General features: G+C 39.9%; 2 protein-coding genes across 9 annotated transcripts in view; both read right to left on the bottom strand.

Moving 5' to 3' along the window:
* Positions 1-4,052, bottom strand: part of ATXN7 (ataxin 7) — a 91,067-nt gene extending 87,015 nt beyond the window's left edge. For 2 of the 8 annotated variants that reach the window (XM_035276028.3, XM_078351396.1), the window contains exons 1-3: positions 3,961-4,052; positions 3,233-3,562; positions 2,928-2,996 (exon numbers count right to left, since the gene is read on the bottom strand). In XM_035276028.3, the coding sequence (XP_035131919.2) occupies positions 2,928-2,996; positions 3,233-3,551 (388 nt within the window). In that variant the 5' untranslated portion in view covers positions 3,552-3,562; positions 3,961-4,052. Of the gene's footprint in view, positions 1-2,927; positions 2,997-3,232; positions 3,563-3,960 lie in introns of those variants that run through there. The other 6 variants (XM_035276029.3, XM_035276030.3, XM_078351394.1 and 3 more) reach the window with 4 other exon arrangements.
* A 12,046-nt stretch (positions 4,053-16,098) lies between these two features.
* Positions 16,099-24,360, bottom strand: part of LOC118147974 (uncharacterized) — a 41,133-nt gene continuing 32,871 nt past the window's right edge. Inside the window, exons 2-3 of the mRNA XM_035276033.3 lie at positions 19,668-19,766; positions 16,099-17,961 (exon numbers count right to left, since the gene is read on the bottom strand). Coding sequence (XP_035131924.1) covers positions 19,705-19,766 — 62 coding nt within the window. The 3' untranslated portion in view covers positions 16,099-17,961; positions 19,668-19,704. The remainder of the gene's footprint in view (positions 17,962-19,667; positions 19,767-24,360) is intronic.

Here is a 24,360-nt window from a genome sequence, read left to right as displayed (position 1 = left end):
AGAGGAAAAAGTGAAAAGAAAAAAAACAGAGAGCCTAGCTTAGCAGTTTTGAATTTTAGGGGTGGGAACATGTAAATGATCCTTTTGAGAATCTAAGAGAAGCTGTGAACACCTACCCTAGAAAACAGACATATTTTATTCTGCATACCATTTCAGGGAACTACGACCCCCTGCAGTGTATTCAAAGGTCACAGATTTAAAAACTTCATACTTAGAAACACAGAATTAAGAAGTCAGGCTTAAGATTATCAGCAGTCTAAAGAGTTAAAAGAAATTAGTGTGTACTGAGTCATTCACATGTTATCTAATTTAATTTCAACTCCTACAACAAATTTGAGAAGTAGGTAGTATTACCTTCTAAAGAGGGAAAGTATATTCAGAAAGATGAAATAACTAATGCAAGGTCAAGCAGCTTTCTCTCACACCCAGGCTTTGTAAACCATAGGTCCAAAATTGCAAATTAGAGAATTCAAGTCAAGTGCATGTTCCTAGAGATCGTTCAAGATGAGGAGTTTCTGGCAGGGGGGTGGCTCATACCTGTTATTCCAGCACTTCGGGGAGGCCAACGCTATCGGATCACCTGAGGTCAGGAGTTCGAGACCAGAATGGCCAATACGGTAAAACTCCATCTCTACTAAAAATACAAAAATTTAGCCAGGTGTGGTGTTATGTGCCTGTAATCCCAGCTACTCCGGAGGCTGAGGCCAGAGAATTGCTTGAACCCAGGAGGCAGAGGCTGCAATGAACTGAAAACTTCCCACTGCACTCCAGCCTGGGTGACAGCGTGAGACTTGTCTCAAAAAAAAAAAGATGAGGCGTTTCTGACTTCCTGCGATTCATTCACATGATCCATTTATCTACACATTTCAATTTAACGAGAGAAATCAGTATGTATTCACCTTCAAAACATCTTTTCTTGGTAGCAGATAATCTTAACCAGATGATGAATAATGATCTAACTAGTTTTGATAACATTAAGTGTATTTTCATTTCTGAAGCAGCCTATAATGCCTGCTAGGAGAACATAAAGGTCCACTGAGTGCTGGACATACTCAAGCTTAGATTTTAAAATATACTCAGAAAATCCACAACACATCGCAAACAAATGAACAACTGACTGAATTTAAAACTTCAGTCTCGACTCAGAAACATGTAAGTTTCAAGTGGCCTGATAGCTATAGCATCCTCTAAATGGTTAGAGCAGCTTTAAAAGGCGGAGGAAGGGAACCCTTAAAAAACACTAACAAGATCCATGTCCCCTTTGTGCCTCAAGCAGGTAGTTTAAGGTCTTTGATCTTCGTGGAAAACCTGCTGATAAATGAATCCCCACAGAAAATAACATATATCAAAAATTAGGTACAGTCCCCTTAATCTTGTTGGATCCCTGTCCAGATCACAGCACCCAGTAAAACATTAATACACTTAACTCATCCTTTACAGCAGAATTATTGATAATTAGAATCTTGTTTTCACACAGATTTAGAAACCCTTTATGGGAAATGCATCCACACCCAGAGAATGAAGACTAAGAACAAGAGTGGGTCAGGTCCTCTAAAGCTATACTCCAACTGCTTCCTATGCGAGTTGCCACCTAGTGATTTTAATTTTTTAAGCCCAGGCAGGCTGCCAATTAAACACTAAAACCGGACTAGCAACTGATTTTTCCCATTGCAACATCATCAACAAATCCTGTGCTTTCCCTCGCTTTCCTTTACCGTCAAACAGCAATTCTCATTTTAAAAATCGACTGATTTGTTCTATAATCTGTTCCAACAGGAAGCTCTCATTAAGCTGTCACTGGTATTACTCTTCCTCCCAGTGCCAAGACGCCAACAAGCGGCCAATTCAAAAAAAACCTGAACAGAATTAAGTGAAGAAAAAGCCGGTGTGAAAAACAAGAAGGAAATGTGAAGACAGTAACAATAGGCAAACTAAGGACTTTTGGGCAAACAGTTGCCAAAGTTCTACCTATTCTTGGACCATAGACAAAAATTCTGCCAAATTAAATGGCTACAAGTAAGAGATAAAATTGTATTTGGGAACTATAAACTCAGTATTCCAAACCTCACTGAAAGCCTTGTCCTAAGTCACCTAAAAAATAACTTGAAACTGAACCCAAACTTCACTGGACTTCAGAATTCCTTTCTGACCATGGTGTGCCCAGGCCCAGTGCAGGTATTAGACAGCGAAAGCTGACCATTCAAAGAAATAGAAAATACCAAGGAAACGTCTGACAGTTTCCAGATACCTGGCCTGACCTTCATTTGGAGGCATACCCTTAGCTACAGCTATTTCTCTAGAGTATCTTTTTATCAGTTTAAAACTAACCAATAATTAGACCCTGATTTCACTAGCTACGGGTAGTAAAGGCTTGTTTTACAAAATAAAGTCCTGGCTTGCTTTCCACACTGATCTTGGCGGCTCACAAAAAATCTGACCAATTGCACTCTGGGTTACAAAGATCTTTTTGTAGCATCCTCAACTTGTACTTTAACTCCCACAGAAATAAGACTAAATAGGTAAAGCATCGTCTTTAAGTTCAAAATTCGCTTTGATTGCCAACAGAAGATATCTCCTAAGCATTTGTGGAAATGTTTAAAAGCTAAGAAATCCTTCATCCATTCGTGTTTCTCCATGAGGGGGTCAGAACCGCAGAGATCTAGGTTAAACTTCCCATCGGCTCCCAGCGCTCATCACCAAAACTGCTGCTCCTGCCTGGCCACAGGATTCCGGACGCTCCGTATTACAGGAGGCCCCCAAACCAGACTTTCCAAGCACTCTGCCCTCTCCCTCCCTCCTCTCCTCAGGCAGCATCATTACAGGCACGGGGAAAGTCGGTATCGTGGGCTGAAGTTCCCGGCCCGGGTGAAGGGTCCAGGAAACTTCCCCGGGGGTTGCACAAACTCCATCAGGGGGGCTGGACTCACCTTCCCGACAGAGCCCCATGACTTCGCGGTTTTTCCCAAACTCCTTGAAACTTTCGTCCAATTCTGTCCCTAGGAGATATACACACACAGGAGGAGGGGAGAGGCAGGTCAGTGGCTGGGAGTGTGACGCACGCTCACGCACGCACAGGGTAGGTGTGGGCACCTCCGCGTTCCGCAACCCAGCGAACGATAGCATCTCGGCCCCTCGAGGGGGCGGGTCACAGGACGGGGGCGAGGGGGAGGTGAGGTGGGGGAAGGGGTCGTGGGGTGGGGAGTGAAGAAGGGAAGAGGGCGTGGACACTCACCGTCCTTTCCAGGAAGTTTGGAAGCCTCAACCCACAGATTCCACGACTGTCCCAGCATTACTTCAGGACTGGGCAGGGGCCTGCGCTCCCCGACCGTCGCCATTGCGGCAGCCGAGGTGGAGGCGGCGCCGGGCCCGCCGTCCTCCGGCCGTGGACGCCGCGGCGGCGGCGGCGGCGGCGGCGAATGCTGCCGCTGGGGCTGCGAAGGCTGTTGCTGCTGCTGCTGCTGCCGCCGAGCGGCCGCAGCCGCTGCTCCGCCCGCCGCCGCCGCCGCGCGGCGCGGCTCCCCCCTGACGTCATCCGCGGCCCGCTCCGACATTCTTTCCGCTCCTACAATGTAACAAAAAAAAGGGGGGAAAGAGTCGCGCGGGGGAAGCTTTTTAAGGAGGCGCCGGGGAGTTCCGGCGGCGTGCGTGGCCCGCGGACCGGGTGGGGCGCGCTGACAGCGCCCCCAGGCCGCCCAACCCCCTGAGCCCGCCTCCTCGCGGCCACCCCCAGCCCCGGGCGCAAAGTCCGCAGAGCGGACTAGCTTTCGCTTTCGACTCTTGCGGTCCCTGGAGGGAGAGTACTGGCGGCCCGCGGCCCGCGGCCCGCCACCGCGACGCTGGGTCCCCTGCTTGCCTCTGCCCAGGGGACCCGGCGCAGAGGCCGGCACCGGAGCGGAGGCCGGCGCCAGAGCGGCCCCACGCCCCACCACAGCAGCCCGCGTGGGGAAGCCCGAGCCGCACCCCAGGTCCTCCAGCTGCCCACCCGGCGGCTGCTCGCATCCCCGGGCCTGGCCCGGCTGCCCCGCTCCTTCCTTCCGTCCGCCCGTCAGTCCGAGCTGCGGCGCCCGGCCGGCTCCCTTAAGCGGAGGCGCCTCCCGCCGCCTCCTCCCACTTGCCGGTCCCTCCCTCTCAGCTCGCTCTAGCGAAGTTTGCACGTCAAGCCCCCGGAGTGCAGCCAGGGCGAAGTCGGAAATGCAACCACCTATGGAGGAGTTGGCCGGCTGGCCCCAGGGCAGCGTGGGAGAGGCTGGTGCAGGGGGCACTTTGCCCTCGGCTTGGGGACCGCCGCGCAGTTGTCAAAAGCATGAATGGGAAGCCGCCGCCAAGCAGACGCTGGGCACGCAGGGAACCCTGGGCTGGTAACGAAGTGCCGCCCAGGTGTCAGGACGAAGTACCCCGTGCGCGCCACGCTGCCCACACGTGTGCCCCCGACCCGCAACTGGAAGTCACAATTGTGCGCCCGGGGAACTTGAACTCATCCAGCAAAGAGAGACCATGAGATCAGTGTGAGAGGAAATGGAGGAGTGAAACAAACCGAGAAGAGGTGTAATTCGTCTACATGTTTTAGAGGCACCACCCCAATTTTGGGGCTTCCATTGGTCCTGGAAGTGATTTATTCACCCCCAAAATAAAAATCTGATTCATTTTTAACTCGAGTTATTAGTCCTTCCCTCTTTCTGCTTGTCTTTTCTTGGGCAGGATGAGACACCAGGGATTAGTGGAATATAAGGAATTGCTACAAAACATGTTTAGAAAATACTGTTTTTGGTCAAATTTTGTTCAGTAAATTAAACACTGGCCCACAAAACGTAGCACCCCTCCCCAACACACACAACATTTGCTTAGTGATAGGCTACAGATGGGAAAATAAAAGGCAACTTAATGACCTAAAGCATTCAAAATAATTGAAACAGTACCAGACCACACCACTTTCAATAAGTGTTGATATTATTACTATTACATGAAATTGATGTGAAAATTTGAAGCCTGAGATAAAAACAATGATTCTGGCTTCCTTAGGAAGCCAGACCGGAGATTCCCGGGCAGAACAGCACCATCAGTCTTAACGCCACTGTTTTAGACGCAGTGGGTTGCTCAGATTCCGGCACTGGGAAGCAATAAATTGGATGTCCACTCAGAAACCTAATTAGAAAGGCGATAACTGCAAAGAGGACAGATGGATAAATTTATAACGAAGGGAAGAAACCAGCTTAAAAAGGCTGAGAATACCCAAAATCAGAACACCTCTCCGTCTAGAGGGGATTACAGTTCCTCATCAGCAACCGAACAAGGCCTGATGGAGAAGGACTGTTCCATTAACAGAAGTAGGCTTCAGAAGGTGGATGATAAGAAACTTCTGGGAGTTAAAAGGAACTTGTTCTAACCCAATGTAAAGAAACTAAGAACTTTGAAAAAAGGTTTGACAAAATGCTAACAAGAATAGACAATATAGAGAGGAATATAAATGAATTAATGGAGTTGAAAAACACAACACGAAAACTTAGCGTAATATGCACAAGTTTTAATAGCAGAATTGATCAAGCAGAAGAAAGGATATCAGAGGTCGAAGACCAACTTAATGAAATAAAACCAGAAGACAAGAATAGAGAAAAAAGGATAAAAAGGAATGAGCAATGTCTCCAACAAATACGGGACTATGTGAAAAGACCTACTTTACATTTGATAGGTGTACCTGAATACGACGAAGAGAATGAATCCAAGCTGGAAAATACCCTTCAGGATATTATTCTGGAAAACTTTCCCAACCTAGCAAAGCAGGACAATATTCAACTCTAGGTGATACAGAGACCACCACAAAGATATTCCTCAAGAAGAGCAACCCCAAGGCACATAATTGTTAGATTCACCAGGGTTGAAATGAAGGAGAAAATACTAAGGGCAGCCAGAGAGAAAGGTCCAGGTTACCCACAAAGGGAAGTCTATCAGACTTACAGCAGATCTCTCAGCAGAAACCCTACAAGCCAGAAGAGAGTGGGGGCCAATATTCAATATCCTTAAAGAAAAGAACTTTAAATCTGGGAATTTCAGCCCAGAATTTCATATCCAGCCAAACTAAGCTTTAAAACTGAAGGAAAAATAAAATCTTTTATGAACAAGCAAGTACTCAGAGATTTTATTACCACCAGGCCTGCTTTACAAGAGCTTCTGAAAGAAGCGTTACACATAGAAAGAAACAACCAGTATTAGTCTTTCTAAAAATATACCAAAAAGTAAAGAACATCAACATAATGAAGAATTTACATCAACAAATGGACAAAACAGCCAGCTAACCTCAAATGGCAATAATACTAAATTTAAATCAACTAAATCCCCCAATCAAAAGATACAGCCAAAACCCAACGGTATGCTACATCCAGACCCATTTCACATGCAAGGATACACAAAGACTCAAAACAAAGGGATGAAGAAAGATTTAACAACCAAATGGAGAGCAAAAATAAATAAATAAATAAAAAGCAGGAGTTGCAATTCTCGCATCTGATAAAATAGATTTTAAAGCAACAAAGATATAGTGGTTAAAAGGATCAATCAACAATTAAAGCTAACGATCCTAACACCCAGAGACATAAGACCTATAAAGAGACTTAGACTCCCTAGACTCCCACACAATAATAGTGGGAGACTTCACCATCAATATTAGATAGATCAACAAGACAGAAAATTAATAAGGATATCCAGGACTTGAACTCAGATCCGGAACAAGTAAACTTAATAAACATTTATAGAGCTCTCCACTTTAAATACACAAACTATACATTCTTGTCAGTACCACATCACACCTACTCATAGGTTTAAATGAAATATTGATCGGCCATTATTAAGCACAATTATTGGCATAAAAGAGGTTTTCAATACCCATTTTTAGAATAAAGCAACATTCCCGTTCTCTCTCTCTCTTTTTCTTCCTTCCTCCTCTCCTTCACAAAAAAAAAAAAAAAAAAAAAAATCCGGGGACAACTAAACTATTTTGGAGATGACTGCAAAAAGCACAGTGAGGCGTAGGGAAGTAAGACAAAGAGGGAAGACAGTCTATAAAGACTGTGTTAATTAGCAGTTTACCATTTTGGGTAACTGAGGCTCAAACCTCTGAGCCTCTGAGTGGATTGAATACACCTGTATTCAATCTGTGGGACTGAATACACCTGTTACAACATTAAAGCAGTGATTATAAGAAATAAGGAAATGTTATCCTGATTGATTAATCTTCATGTATTCTATGGGATTGACAATTGAAAGAATTTCATCAGATAGGCTACTAGACTCAACTCTGTTCAGTTCTCTATAAAAATAGTACATATAACAAGTTCTAATTAGTGACTGTGTCAACCACCAACCTAGCTGTTCTGTATCTTCCCCCTATTTAATCTGCAGACTAACACAGAGAGTTACTGTTATTCCAATTTCAAATGAGGTGCTGAAAGATGAAGTAATTTGCTCAGTTTGATCAAATGGTGTAAAGGGAGGTTTGAATCCAAGTACACCTGATAGTAAACTCTAAGCCCTCTCCATATCATACTGTGTTACAAAGTATATCCAATTTGATGCAGTTCATATAAAATAGTGCAACTAGTTCAATTGGCAGAATAAAAAATAAGTAGCAATCATCCAAGTTTATATCATTTAGTGATATTTTAGGCAGTTTGTTAAAAATATAAAATTATCCATATGAAAAGTCAAAATAGGAAAGAAAGATGGTCTCATGGAAGTGCTTGCCTTCCTAGAAAAAAGTGGAAGCTAAATGGCCAAGTTTAATCATTATTTGTACAATCATCCTTGCTGAAAATAAAAGTGCATGAAATATATAGCAATTTGAAAATGAGTCAATGAAAAAAGTAGTTAGTTTTTTCCTCCTCATTGAGTCAGTATTTGTCAAACTTAAAAATTCTAGACAGCTTGTCAGCCATGTTTTAAACTATCCCCCTAGTCTTTTTTGACATATGCTTTTTTGACCACCTGTCTGCCAGCAAAATTTGTATGCACAGTCCTTAACACTGCAATGTATAAAAATCCACATGCCCTGAGGGGTAGCAGTGTGTGCAAAGCAGACAATTAGAATCCTATATGCCTTTCTGTTAAAAAAAAAAAAAAAAAAAAAAAAAAGCAATGATTCTGATCAGCATGTTTCACACTGCAGTAGTATCAGCACTCCTGTAATGTGTGTCAGAGATGCTTGTTCGTAAGTGCTTTCTCCGACTAGATCGGGAGGAAATGGAATTATTTTTTTCTTCTTTTTTTTTTCACCTCAAACATCTGGTGTGACAGAGGTGGCCAACTTCTTTGTTGGTCCAACTTGCAGAAACACAAAAAAGTTTACATAAGCATAAAAATTAATAAAGAAATGTTACTGCAACCCAAATATAAGGTGGGAATAGTAGAGCGGGTTTATTTGGAGTTCACAATTTAAAGGCGCGCATGCACACACACACACACACATATAAATAATACATATACATACACACATTTTTATTTTAGAAAGATTTAGAAATAAGTCTGCAAATTTTTTTCCTGGAAAAAAGTCCAAAAAGTGAAACCATGGTTACTTCCTGTTCTTATCAAAATATCCAAAATAGTAGAAATGATTGGAAAGATTTAATTTTAAAAATCATTTCTAAAGCATTAACTTCCTCCATAAGACTATCAATGAGAAAAATGTAATTCCCTTGACAGGAATCGAGTTCCCTCCTAACTTTTAACACAGCTTAGATGACCTTTGTGCAGATTTTCAATTTTTCATTCATTCCAAATCACTGTAATATCTGAGTAATTATATGTAAACACCCAACCTCTCTGTTCTCCTGAAGTACATAATTTATTAATTACTTGGAATTTTGAAATTCTACACTTAAGAAAAATAAAAATTTGTATTTTAATGGCATTTGAAGCTTCCATTGAAAAGAAAAGCTTGCAGCCACTAAGCCATATAGGTAACAAAGAGAGCTTGCTTGTTGATTACAGCTCTTCAGATCCTTGAAAGTGCAGAGTGAGAACAAAAATAAGGAGAATGGCAAACATGAAGTATGGTCCTACTTCCTCAAGACATTGCTTGATTTTCCTCTTTTTCATGTGAAACTATTTCAAGATTCATTAATATGACTTGTAGCCAACAGGAATCAACATAGCAATTTAGAGTACTTCTTCTTTCCCAATTCCTGCTTGATACTTCTTTCTTCTTCAAAGTTTTTGATTGGTTTAATAAAGAAAACACAACAGGGCTTAAAATGAAAAATATTAAGTATCCTCTTGGCATTATGATAGTTATTAAGGGAAATTATTACTAATAGCAGCTACCAATTATTGAGAAATCTCATAAATAAGCACTATAAATAAGTGTCTTATATCAAACTGAGCTCTCTTAGGAAACTTGCTATCAAACTGAAGAGGATATGGGGACAAGGGACTGATGAGCACTTCCTGGTACTGCTCCATCTAATTCTCTTTTGCTGCAGCCAATTCATTTTACCCACTCTTTCTTCACCCATAAAAAAGTCCTAACTCCTAGAAATATTCTGATATCCACAGCTGTTAGAGGTTTCCTTAAAGTTGGAATGAGTCACCAGAAAAAGTCAAAACTGCAAGCTGAGACAGTGCATTTGATTTTTGCATTTTGGCAACTTAAAAAGTGTTCTTTATGAAAAGCACACTGTTTATAAGCAAGAGTACAACAGAAAGCCACCCTTACTTTTATTACCTACAGCCCCACAGTAAAGAACTTGATGACCTCTTATCTAGATAATCCCCTTCCCATACCACCAAATATAAGAATATTTATATATAAATACAAGAATATGAATATATATAAATTGTGTGTGTGTGTGTGTGTGTGTGTGTGTGTGTGTGTGTGACGAGGTCTTACTATGTTGCCCAGGCTGGTCTCAAATTCCTGAGCTCAAGCAGTCCTCCTGCCTTGGCCTTCCAAAGTGTTGGGATTACAGGCAGGAGCCACCACTCCAAGCCAATACAATTTACATTCATTTAATATGTTATTTTAATGTAGTACTATGCCTATATAATATCAATCAGTGCTTCTGCCAGTGCACTTCTGAGGATGCCTCATAACTCTATGGAACTTCACTGTCTGCACACTGAAGTAATATTCATTTTATAAGGCTTGAGTAATAAGCATTCAATTTATCCAACAATTCCTGATTGCCTGCTACAGACCAGGCACCAGGGTAAACACAAGATAGTAATTTCACTGAGTATGTGAGAAAAGTAGGAAGAAGGGGAAACAATTCATCAACACATTCTTGTGGAAAAAAGCTGTCACCACCAACTAGATTATATATGGCTTAAGAACTGGGCTGTCAAAGGTGAAGTACTGCAAATTTTGTGCATTTCATCTCTTCCAAGGACCTATTTAAAATGTGGTCTTATCTCATCATCCAAATTTAGGGATGTTCACAGTAGATGCCAAGAGTAGTAAGTCTCTCTTTACAAAAAGGATTCTTTGCACTCATAAAATGTTTTGTTCAAAGGCCAAAGGTATCACAATGTACAAAAAACAAAAATCAAAAAGGTTGACCTTTCCACCATTAAATCCAGTTTAATGTAAAAAGGCTAAAACTACCCAAAACATTTCTAAGATATAAGATACTACACAACCATTTTTAATTGGAAAAAAACCACCAGTCCCCATACAACATTTTAATAAACTTGAAAAACAGTAACTACAGCATATTTATCTGTGTAAATTACAGGGTTTGTAACAGAGATTCTCCATTATCAACCCCAAAGAACTGAAGTCATTTCAGTAACAAGAATCTCAGATCCACTAAATTAGGAATGTGTTGGCTTTGGTTTCTTCATATCCTCCTAAAATTGGCTGAGCCTTTGTTCAAATCCTCTCTCACTCCTCTGACCATATCTTTTCCTTTCCTTCTTTCTTCTCCAAAGAGAGCCATGGCAGTATTCTGCACAAGGGGCAAGTCTTTCCTTAACTGTGCTCCCTCTAGTGAAATACCTTACAGTTTGTCATGAATATCAGTATTCCAGTAGAGGGAGAACAGTGAAAGAGTAAATTGAATTCATCAGCTCAGTGGCTGGAATTGACAGCAATCAAGTGCAAAATTAGGAATAATGACAGTTGCAACAGTGAGGACTTAAAGACATAAATAGCATTTTAAAAACTTAACCTGTACACATACTCATTCTACAGTAAAATGTATCACTTGCTAAATATCTCAAAGCCTTGAATTTTTTTATTGTTTTCTTAATCATACGTGTGCATGTACATATGAATTCTCCCAAAGAAACATTCACCACTAATAGCAAATTATTTGAAAAGAGAAGAAAATTTAAAAATACACATATTAAAGGTAATAAATTATAACATAAAAGCTAATTAATAATGCCTAGCATTTCTAAGGATTTCAAACTGGCTTGTAGTTTTATGACAAACTTGATTTGAAATGTTGATTTAAAGTCCTTAGGCCGAGGAGTTTTTTAAAAATAGAAGGTTTTAAGTTATAGAAAAGGAATGGAGGCTGGGTGTGATGGGCTGATGCCTGCAATTCCCGCAATTTGAGGGGCCAAGGCTCAGGAGTTAGAGATCAGTCTGGGCAACATAGTGAGGCATCATCTCTAGTAAAAATGTAATAATAAAAAAAAAAAAACAGCCAGACATGCCAGCATGTGCCTATAGTCCCAGCTACTTAAGAGGCTGAGGTGGGAGGATTGCTTAAATTTGAGAGATTGAGCCTTCAGTGAACTGAGACCATGCCACTGTACTCTAGCCTGGATGACAGAGCAAAACCCTGTTTAAAAAAAAAAAAAAGACAAGGAATGGAAAATTTGAGCCCATATTCAGCTATAAAAGGAAGTTGACTATGGAGTTCTAACATACTGCCTCAGCTGCCATGAACTGCAGATTAAACACATTGTTACACATAATTTCCTATATACCTTTGCATTGACAGTGCTTTCACTGAAGTGGCAGTAAATATCACCATTTTTTGAGCTCAGCCATTAAGAGCAATGGGTTCTAGGGCCTCTCTGCCCGGGCTGAATCCCACTTCTACCACTATGAGCCGTATAACTCTGGGGAAATCAATTAGCCTCTCTGTACCTGTGTCTACATCTATTAAGAGTATGAGAAAAATTAAGAAATTAACAGTGCAAAAGCACACCGTGTCAGCTATTATTATTGGCACCATGCTTGTCACATAGTAAGCCCTAATTGTAATCTATGTATGCTATACTATCAGACCAATCTTGCTGAAGGATGGCCTTAGCCATGTTAGTGTTTGCTCTAACATTTTTAGGGGCTCCCCACTGAAATAAATAAATAAAAACTTCTCTCCTAGCATTCAAGTCCTCTACAGTCTGCCTGGACTCAACTCCGCCACTTCTACAGTGTTCAATTGCCTCCTGCAGGTAAATTATGGTCCAGCCCACATGACAAATTCAGAACTTCAAACATGCCCCCATCCCAACCCCATCCAGATACCAGCTTCCAAGCCTTCGCTCATATAGGTCATTCCATCTGTAACAGTTTCCCTCCCTTAGCTGAAATCCTACTGTTCAATCAAAGTTCTTCCACAAATTCCATTTCTGTAACCAACTCTTTCCTGAACCCTCTAAGCACATGGGAACTCATCCCCACCTTTATAACACAGGGTTTCATAATTAGAGTGAAGGGTATATGCTCTGAAATCAAGGTGACAATGAGACATACATTTAGCCTCCCAGAGATCAACAGTTTGCATTCCCAACATAAGGGTGTTATTTGGAACCTGGAACCCACCTTCCCACCAACCATAAGATGAGTTGTAACCATGTCTCCAAACTGGTCAGCAAAATGCCTTTGGGTGGAACCCAAGGACTAACAGTGCAGATGTGTTAGTATAAGAGGGAAGGAACAACACGGATGTTTCTTCCTCCCTTCCTCAGCCAAGGTTCAACTCTGAGCAAAGCCAAAGATCCAGTAAACATAGCACCCTTCATTTTCCACATTCCTTCTTTGCGCTGTGATGCAGGAGCCTATCTGGGTTTGTACTGTTTCTCAAAAGAGTCTGTTCTACAAAAACTTGCATTTCCTTTCTATCTCCAAAGTAAAGCTTTCCTTTTCTTGATGGAGGTAAAGGCCTGTAGATTCAACTATTTTTCACTAATGTGTGTGAATGACTATGAATGAATACAGTTCTCTGTATTGACCTTACCCCAAATGACTTCTAGATGTACTGGTCCATAAACCTTTCTTCCTAGAAACACACAATTACTAACCACTCTCATGGCCATTCTGATTTTAAAGGACATCATCTATGGCTCGAGGCAAATATTTATATTCACCAATTTATTCTTTTGTTTTAACCTATATTCTCTTTTGTTCAACATAAAATCTTTAAAACCTGGAGACCTTAATCCTCTGTCCACTTCCTACTCCATGCCTCCATGTCTACGTTAAGGTGTTCTAATTGAAGGAACGTCAGGAGTGGAAAAGGGGAACCAAAACAAAGCTGCTCCTGGTGAGAAATCTGCCTTTTCTGCCTTCCAGAGCTCGCTTCATCTCTTTAGAAAACAGGTGTTTTCAAAAGTATGAGGATTTTTCCAAATGGTTTCTGGGGCAGTGGCAGCAGAGCAGCAATCACAAGTGGGCAGTTAGTGGACTGGAATCTGACTCACCAGGTCATTTCTTTTTAAAAACAGAGTCAAATGGGCAAATTCAACTTCATCAAAATTAAACTTCTGTGTTTCAAAGGATACTATCAAGAAAATGAAAACCTCCAGAACCTACACATTTTTGCAAATCATATATCTGATAAGGGACTTGACTCTATAATGTAGAAAGAACTCTTCCAGCTCAGTAAATTAACAACAACAGCAACAAAAGAAGTTCAACGTCATTAGTCATTGAGAAAATGCAAATCAAAATCAGAGTTACCACCTCTCATCCACTAGGATGGCTGTAATAAATAACAATAACAACAAAAGAACAGAAAATGATGACTGTTAGCAAGGATATGAAAAAACTGGAATCCTCATACATTGCTGGCAGGAAAGTAAAATAGTACAGCCACTGTGGAAAACAGTGGTAGTTATTCAAAAGGTTAAACACAGAATTAGCATATGATCCAGCAATTCCACTTTTAGGTATATACTCAAAAGAACCGAAAGCAGAGTCTCAAACAGATACTTGTACACTAATACTCTTTAGCAGCATTATTCCCAAAAGCCCACATGTCCATCAACAAATGAATAAACAAACTGTGGTATATCTATACAAAGAATATTATTGCCAGGCATAGTGGCTCATGCCTGTAATCCCAGCACTTTGAGAGGCCAGGTGGGCGGATCACGAGGTCAAGAGTTCAAGACCAGCCAGGTCAATATAGTGAAACCCCATCTCTATAAAAACATTAAAAAATTAGCCAAGGATGGTGGTGCGTGCCTGTAGTCCCAGCTACTCAGGAGGCTAAGGCAGGAGAATTGCTTGAACCCAGGAGGTAGAGGTTGATGTAAGCCAAGATCATGCCACTGCACTCCAGCCTGGGCAGCAGAATGAGACTCCATCCCCTCCACACACACACACACACAAAAAAAAATTATTCACCTATAAAATAAATGAAGCACTGATAAATGCTCCAACATGAATGAATCTTGAAAACATTATGCTAAATGAAAGAAGACAAATAGATCACACATTATATGATTTCATTTAGGTGAATTATCCAGAATAGGCAAATCTATAGAGAGAGAGAGAGCAGATTAGTGGTTTCCAGGAGCTGAAGAAAGAGAAGATGGGGGACTGCTTAGGAATGGGATGGGGTCTCCTTTGTGGGTGCTAAAAATGTTTTTGACCTAGATAGAAGAAACAGTTATATAATATTGTAAATACACTAAAAACCATCGAATGTACAGTTTAAAGGAGTAAATTTATGGCATTTGAATTACATCTCAATAAAGCTAATTTTTAAGCCAATATTAAAACTTGAAAAATTTCACAAAAAATTCCAGATTGACTTTTCTTGGGAAAAAAAAAAACAAACCCTAACTAAAATCTGACACCACCAACTATAGCACTCCTCATGGGAACCACAAGTTGGAGATGAAGCTGGTCCTGGAACCCATCTCTGCCACCACCTAACTCTGGATGTGGGCAGAATAATTTTTTCATCTGTACCTCAGTTAGCTCGTCTGCAAAAGGAAGGTAACAATAATATCTATCTCTTTAACCTATGAAGAGTCAATAAATTAATATGTTCAGAATAGTGCCTGGCACATAAGTGCTCAGTATGTGTTAGCTACTCTTACATTTTGTAACAACTCATCCTCTAACAGAGGGATGTGGCCTTAACTTTTCTACTTTTTGTTTGTTTTTACAAATAAAATAGCATATAATGTAATGGTCCAAAAGAAAGAAGTTCAAAGACAGCCAAAATAAACATTTCTTAAAGAAACATGCAAAATACTATGAATAATAGGTGCTTATTTTTGTGAAAAAGTGATTGATGATGATGATGATGATGATGATGATGATGCTAACTCTGCAAAAAACCATCTAGATTACTCTGGATTTACCATATGAGAAGCAAGAGGTAAAAGAATTAAAGATGCTTTAATTCTTTAAGCTTAAAGGAACTTTTTATTAACATACATATTTATATAATGTTTTGATTTTTTTATCAACACAGTTTTATAGTCAGGATGATTATTTTAAAAGACGATGTCCTTTTATAGGGATTTTTTTAGAAGAAGAAACTCTAAACTAATATTGAAACTTTCGTGACATTGTCACAAAACTCGTTAGGTGAGTAGCAAGGGCACAGACTGATAAAACTACAGGCCACTTCCTTTGCTTGAAACCCAATCTTTAGCTGGGATTCCCAGATCACCAACCTCTCTTGAGTTTTCTTCTTCCTCATGGAGTATATGGTGCTATATTTACAGCTGCTAAACTCCTTGGCTGGTCAATATCTTTCAATATCTAGCCAAACCTTTTCCCACCCTTAGCATCCACGATTCCCCCTTACAAAGACTCCACTCTAGCTAAACCAGCTTCTCACATCCAAGACATAAAGTATACATTCCTGAAAGTCTTCCTAAATGCTATATTTTTAATACAATTCACATAATACAAAATTCACCATTTTCATTGTTTTATTATTATTTATTTATTTTGAGACAGGGTCTCACTCTGTTGCCCAGGCTCAAGTGCAATCCAGCTGGTACAATCATGGCTCACTACAGCCTCAACCTCCAAGACTCCAGTGATCCTCCCACTTCAGCTCCCAAGTAGATGAGACAGACTACAGGCGCATGCCACCACACCTAGCTAATTTTTTTACTTTCTTATAGAGATGGGGTTGCAAATGTTGCCCAGGCTGGTCTCAAACTCCTGGACTCAAGTAACTGTCCTGCTTTGGCCTCCCAAAGTGCTAGGTTACAGGTTTGAGCCACTGCACCAGGCCCTTTAACCATTTTAAAGTGTACAATTTAATGACATTTAATAGATTCACACTGTAGTACAACCAACATCACTATATACTTCCAGAACATTTTCATCACTCCAAAAGGAAACCCTGTACTCATTAAGCAATTACTGCCCACATTCCCTCCCCAACCCCCGAAAACTACATCTGCTTTCTATCTCTATGGATGTGCCTATTCTGAATATTTCATATAAATGGAACCACATAATATGTAGTCTTTCGTGTTTTGTTTCCTTCATTTAATAAAATGTTTTCAAGCTTTATCCATGCTGAAGCATGTTATCAATACTTCTTTCTTTTTATGGCTAAATAGTATTCCACTGTGTAATATACACACACACAATGGAATACCATTCAGTCTTTAAAAAGAAGGAAATCCAGCCAGATGTGGTAGTTCACAATTGTAATCCTAGCACTCTGGAAGGCCAAGGTGGGAGGAACACTTGAGCCCAGGGTTCAGGGGTTCCAAACCAGCCTAGGCCGGAGACCCCTGCCTCTACTTTTTTTTTTTTAAAAGGGAACTATTGTCATTTGCAGCAACATAGATGAAATTGGAGGATATTATGTTAAGTGAAATAAGCCAGGCCCAGAAAGACAAACAGCATACAATCTCACTTATATGTGGAATCTAAAAAAGTTGAAGTCATAGAAGTAGAGAATAGAATGGTGGTTACCAGAGGATAGAGGTGAGGGGTTTAGGGTCAGTTAGTCAAAAGGTACGACATTTCAGTTAGGAAGAAGGAACTCAACTGCAGAACATGTTTACTATAGTTAATAACAATGTATAGCATTCTTGCAAATTACAAAGAGACTAAGTGCTCTCACAATCAAAAAATGATAAGCATAAATAATGCCTACGTTAATTAGCTTGATTTAAGCCACTGCACAATGAAGACATATTTCAAAAGAATAAACTGTACATGATAAACATATCCAATTTTTACTTAAGACAAAATAAGTGTCAATTCAATGGCAGGGATATTTGTCCTTTCAATATACTAATTTATCCCCAGTGCCCAGAAGAGAACATAGCACATAGGTTGGCATCCAATAAATCTTTGTTGAACGAACAGATATTGGGCCTACAATCTGTTGATGCTGAGAAGGGGTTGCCACATTAGATGGATCATGGACTGGATGGTTTCTCACAGTTCCACCTGGCTTACTTTATTCCCCTCCCTGGTCTCTCTGGCCTCTACAGACTTTTGAATTTGTGACTCCTCTTCTTTCTCTGCCTCTTGGTCATTTACTTCCTGGCATCATAATAACCTTTTCATTGGTATAATATTCAAAAAAGCACAAGTCATCACTGTATTCCATGTAAATCACCTCCTAGTCTTCTTTTCCTCCCAGGGCCAGTCTCCATGCACACAGTGGAAACTCCATAAACTAGGCACTGAAGAGCTCCTCTGGCATTCTGCCAAACAAGTTTCCTTCTAACTTCTTCCAATACCTCTCCATTGTTAGTGACTGGACACCATAGAGGAAAGCCTGTTTCTCTCATCTCTGGCACCTTGCAGACATGACACAGTAAGCAACATTCAATGCGATGACTTCAATGATCACTGAAAGGTATCTCTGCATTATGCCCTCCAGCTTTAGTCCAGAAAATTTTAAGGGACTGTTTATAAGGTGAAGACTTCATAGCTTCCCAAACTCTTGTTCTTTTAAACATCTAAACCGTACCAAAACACACTTTGTGAAGCAGTTTCAGATTGATACTGGTAAAAATGTTATCTTTCACATGTTGTCTGAAATGCTACCATTTTTGCTGCAGTTGCCTAAAACCTGATTGTGGCATCACATTTATTGCCTAAGTATATAAGATGATTGATTCCAGGGGCTGAAACTCCTTTGGTCTTGTTTCGATTCTGTTCTGTTTTATTCTTTAATGATTCATCTTAAACTGCACCTTAACTTATAGCTATCTCATTCCTTTCAGAAGTAAGAAGATAATTTTTTTTATTTGCTTGTTTTTAAAGATAAGGTCTTGCTGTTGCTCAGGCTGGTAACTGCCGCCTCAAGCTCTTGAGTTCAAACGATCCTCCCACTGCAGCCTCCTGAGTAGCTGGCATGCACCAATGTGCTTGGCTAAGTTTTAAAATTTTTTTGTAGGGATGGGGATGTAGCTATATTGGCCAGGCTTGTCTCAAACTCCAGAGCTCAAGCAATCCTTCCACCTCAGCCTCCCAAAGTCCTGGGATTACAGGCATGAGCCACTATATTCAGCCTTTTTTTTTTTTTTAATCAAATTTCCTCCAGGAATTTCCTGTTTCATATTATGTTAAACTTCGTCACTATCCTCCCTAAACAATAAACGTATAATGGTGCACATCCAGTGAGAAACTTCATTCACGTGCCAAACATTGGAGGCTCGTGCCTATAATCCCAGCACTTTGGGACGCCAAGGCCGGTGGATCACTTGAAGTCAAGAGTTCGAGCCAGCCTGGCTAAAATGGCGAAACCCCATCTCTACTAAAAATACAAAAATTAGTCAGGTGTAATGGTGTGCACATGTAGTCCCAGCTACTCTGGAGGCTGAGGCACAAGAATCACACTAACCTAGGAGATGGAGGCTGCAGTGAGCCGAGATCACGCCACTGCACTCCAGCCTGGGTGACAGAGTAAGACTCTGTCTCAAAAAAAAAAAAGAAACTCCATTAATGATGGCTGCTATTTTTGTAATGATCAGAGACTGCTCATTACCACAGAGCTGTCTGGCAGCCTGGGCAAAGGCACTGGTCCCAGAAGGTGTCTCTGAAAAATGCTTGACTGTTTTACAATCTTGCTTAGGATCTCCCCTGCTCTAAGCAGCTAAGTCTACATTACAGGGAAAGACAAGAAAACAGGAGCTGGGAGAATGGTGCTGGAAAGAAATAAGAGCACACTTTTGGATCACTTCCTAGAAAAAAGTGGGTATATACTGGAAGAGAAGGAGGATTCTGTATCTAAAGTCTTCCTATAATTTTAACAAATTTGGAGGGGATATTATCTAGCAGTTTTGTGTTGAGAAACAAACACATAATAATATCATACTCCTAAATTCATTGTCATTTTATTTTTCTAAGATCAAATTCAGGGTTACATTTAACATTTAAGATCTTACTCAGATGCCTTAAAATTAAAAAACTATCATCCTGTGGTAAAACTCAAACTCTATTATAACTGGAAGCACTGTATTTATTCAGCTGCACTTGCTATATCAGAACAGCCAGTTACCTTTTCTTTGGAGGATAGGCCAAAAATCCTGATCGATTTAACAATGGATCTTCATCTGCTGCAATTGTGAAAGCTTGTTCTTCTTAATTCTGTTCAGATCTAAAAAAACAGAAAAAAGACAAATGAATAAAACAGTGGATAGACAAAGCTAATCAGAAACATACAATCTCATTGGTTGCCAGATATTCCAAAATTATTATATGCGCTTTGCGATGTCAAACTGTTAAATTACAAGACATTTTACCAATTTTATAACAAATGCAATTTGTTTTTTGTTTCTTTTTTTTTTTTTTACAATGAACTTCATTGGCTATATTTACAGTAAACTAAGAATAAATGACTATTCAATATATACACAGAGTTAGCCTCCTGGGGCTTAAAATCACTCTGTATGTAATTTGCCACTAATGAGTTTCCACTTAATTTTTAAAATAGTGATTCAGAAAGCCTGCTCTTATGAAACCTGTCAAATCACAGATTTTAAAAATATACATTGAGTGAGATTATTATTTGGAGAACTCACGCTGTCCTTATCATTCAGCAGTTTATAAAAGCAATTTTTAATACTTCAACAAGAAACAAAAATTGAATTAAACCATCTTCCTAAAAAGCACAAGGGAACTATGTGCTCCATTATCTTCATGGTTGTATGCATATGTATTTCAGGTAAAATGTAGCTACTTTTTAATTAATTTGTGGAGGAGCAAATGAGTTAAGGAGTCAAGGAATTACAGAAACCAAAGTTAGAAAATAAGCTGGTCTTCAAATCTGATATGCAGCAGAAGAGAAAAAGCAGCAAATATAAGCAATGACACAGCTATGGGGCAGATGTTGTCAAGGTACAAAGCACAGTTCCCACGAAAAATTCACTGCTCATATATTTCTCTCCCTATAATCCTCACTGGCTATACAGCAAGATGTGAAGGAGATAACATTGCTTTGCTTAACTTTTATTAATTTTCATGTACTCGAAGATGGTAACCCAAATATTTCTATGGCCTGAGATCCTAAGATACTAATAAAGCATCTCTGAAAATCAGTGGCTAAAATTCTATGCAATGTTTTGAACATTTATTCATACTTATCTTTATTAGGTCATACTGCTGCCCTCTCACTTTTTAAAAGTGTCCATTTTATTCACTCAAAATGCTATTTTGTAATGCTTAAAATAATTCCTACAATCTTTATAAACCAGATGTTTCTCTTCAGATTTCTAATTCTTTCCCAGTCTCCTTTCTTTTTAAAATTTCTGATTTCCATTTAGTGCTCCTTTTCTGCCTTATTTCCAATAAAAGCTGTTTTCCTGTTTAACATGTCTGTCCTGAGCCAAAATGCATTTCTTTGAATCCTAAATACTTTATAGCTAGGCAAAACTCAATAAAGATGTTATATTCAAGATAAGCATTCATCACCCTGATGGTGACTCCTTCAGAGTAGACAGAAGGTGAAGGCGAAACACCACCGGCATCAGATCAGACTCTGTACTTGATCTTATTTCACTAGGTCAAGCCATTTTTCAGTTTTCCATCTGGACACTGCTGCTATTTCTCCAAAGTATCCAAGGAAGTCATCAGATTCAGAGTACTATGAAATCTCTTTCAGGATAGTTTGGTTTTAAAAGAATTCATCACTTACTCCATACTGTAAAAATGCTTTATAGGAAATCTGATTCTTAGAGAAAAATGATAGTTGCAGTTACTAAAAATAAGCATTTAAAAACAGTAGCTTCTCTACTTAGAATAGGGGTCAAGAACCTTTTTTTTAGTAGGGGAAAAAACCTATTATATGCTTGCATGTATTCTCTCATTTGATCTTCCAATAATCCTGTGTTCAAAAGAGCTGTTACTATGAGCTCCATTTTACTACTGAGGAAACAGACTGAGAAAGTTCATAATTTGCGCAAGATTACCTAGTAAACAAGTGGTATAAAACTGTAACCAGAATCCAGGCCTTTGGTGATATGTAGTTCCCTTTCCAGTACACCAAACTACCTAAATGGCAACTTAATTTTGTTTTGCAAAGAGAAATTGTTAAAAAGAAATCATTTTAAATAGACTGGGAACATTTTCTTAGAATCATTATAGTTGATACCTTTTATTCATCCAAGAACTATGTAATAAGCATTCAATAAATATACTCTTTAAAAATATTTCTTTAAATGATTGTCAGTTAGCAACGGGAGAGAAGGAAGAAAGACGTAACTTGAAAGATAAATTTATTTACTCTTTTTTGTTATAAAGGGGAAGGAGGAGATTATAGAAGACATCTCTCTCCTAGAGGAGCTTCCTAGCCTATATTGACCCTTTTTTCTAAGCAATATGTAATTCTCAACCTCATGCCAAGTCATACTTGTACTATGGTGCTACAAACTACTTACTCCCATCTTGGTCAAAGCTGCACTCACAACACAAACTGAGACATTCAATGTTTTCTTCTTAGAACAGGAAAGCTAGATGAAGAGGGTCTAGTTTGGTGGAGGCTGCAAGCTACCTATAAGCGCTCTCTCAGTCTACAGGAAAAAGACAGCAAAGAGAGAATGAAAGAATGAATATGCCACTCAAGAGTGAATCTGACCCAAGAGGCCATTTATCTCCCATTTCTACCAGGAGAAAAAACAAGAGAAAGATGGAGAGAAAGCGAGAGAGGGAAAGAAACAGTCTCTTCCTAGGAGTGTTCTTGGGCTTTCCTCCTATTGCCATATGCCCTGAGTGGCCAGAGCTCTTCCTTCCCTAGGTTCCCCAGGGTTCTAAGAATCCCCTGGCATCTAGGGTAAATGGCCCTCCTTTTTATGAGCTTAATTTTTTTGAACTGAAATGTGACAACTGCAACAAAAAATGATCTTGTCCAAGATAGTAAAAACGTATTTTAAAAGTAGAGCTATCACCAGAATGCATTATAAAAGAATATACTACAGGAATCTCAAGGGTTCAAAAACATCCCCTCATTAAACAGAGAAAATCCTACACTGCTACATGGGCAGTGTTATATTGGCTTTTACAGGGAAAATGGTTTATTTTCTAAGAGTAACATTTCTGTGTTCTTCTAAGATTCAGACCTTGCTGCAATTTAAGGCATAATCTGAATCACCTCTTGTTATGTCATCCAGTCTGTCAAAAACCAAGTCAGTCTGTTTTTTAACAGTATAAACTTATTTTTATCTCTTAAAACTTCTTAACTTCTAGGCAATGTCACCAACCTCTAACATGAGACTGGCACCCTAGGTTCTTGGAGAGGGCATAGGAGGAAAGAAAAGGGGCTGGAGAAATGAGTCCTACAAGGAAAACACAAGGAGCTGTGATCTTATAAATTAGAGCTAGAAAAACAAAAACAAAACAAAACAAACAAAAAACAACCTGAAACCTTGAAGGCTGACTCCAGTCTCTCCATACTAGATAAGAAATGACTGAAAACCAAGAGAGATTTATCTCAGCTGGTTTATTTATCCAATAAAAACATGTTGAGGCTGGGGCACAATGGCTCACACCTGTAATCCCAGTACTTTGGGAGGCCAAAGCAGGAGGATTGCTTAAGTCCAGGAGTTCAAGACCAGCTTGAGCAAGAGCGAGATCTTGTCTCTACAGAAATCTTTTTTAAATTAGCCAGGCATGGTGGTGAATGCCTGTAGTACCAGTTCCTCAGGAGGCTTAGACAGGAGGATCACTTGAACTTGGGAAGCTGAGGCTACAGTAAACCATGATTACACCACTGTACTACAGCCGGGAGCAATGGAATGAGACTCTGCCTCAAAAACAAAACAAAACACATTGACAATGTGCTCCAGGCCAAGCACTGTGTTTGGCACTAGAATTGACAGTGTTATTCAACTGAGCCACCTAACTCCTAGGTTGTGCATTTTTCTCTCAATCCTGATACTTGCTGCAAATGGAAAAGTCCACAGACCTAAAATAGCCCACGTTTTGTTTTCCATGGTGATCTTGGGGGAAAAAAAAATGACTTTGTTACTAACATTTAAAAGGTAGGAAGATTCACATAAAATTCCAAACTCTTGGTTTCTCTGGGAAAATCTAAAAACCTGGCGACAGGGCTAACCTTCCCGGAGGGGGATAAATGAATGATGCTGTGTTAAGAGCTGCCCTTTGTCGCTGGGCATGTAATTTCCAAAGTATCCAGCTGGCTGCATCACTTTTTTTCCTTTCAGACCTGACCCCTCCATGCTTGTGCCCCAGAGCTATATTGTCTTCCTAAATCTTTTCTCTCAAATGAAAAACCACCAAATTTTTAAAGCAGGTTACAAACATGTTTAAAGCAAGTTATATGTCAACTGCAGGCACATTCTCCAGAAATACATATTAACATGGTTTCTAGTTTACTCCCTCCCTTTGGACCCCAGTTCTACCTTGCTTTCACTCTCACAAGCTTTCTCCTTGGCAAAGCAAATTTAAGAATGAAACTCTATATACAACCTTTTTTTCAAAGGTAATACTGTGTATTCCCCTCTTCAAAGGTTAGAGGGTTTTTCTACCTTTTCATGTGTTTTCTACTGAGCTACAGCCACTGCTCAGTTACTCCACTGAACATCAAGTCAGTGTGAAAACACATGAGTGGAGAGGGAGCTAAGACCAATTATGAGGAAGGGCTCCAGTAACTCTGGCCTGGGTTTGAGTACATTTCAGTCACTGCAGTCAGTCCTAGGGCTTTCCCACAACTTCATAGAACCCCTCACAGGGAGTCT

Source organism: Callithrix jacchus, chromosome 15 (assembly GCF_049354715.1).
Source record: "Callithrix jacchus isolate 240 chromosome 15, calJac240_pri, whole genome shotgun sequence".
NCBI classification, from domain to species: domain Eukaryota; kingdom Metazoa; phylum Chordata; class Mammalia; order Primates; family Cebidae; genus Callithrix; species Callithrix jacchus.
The sequence above is the reverse complement of the archived record's forward strand: the minus strand, read 5'-3'. Positions and strand labels throughout refer to the sequence as shown.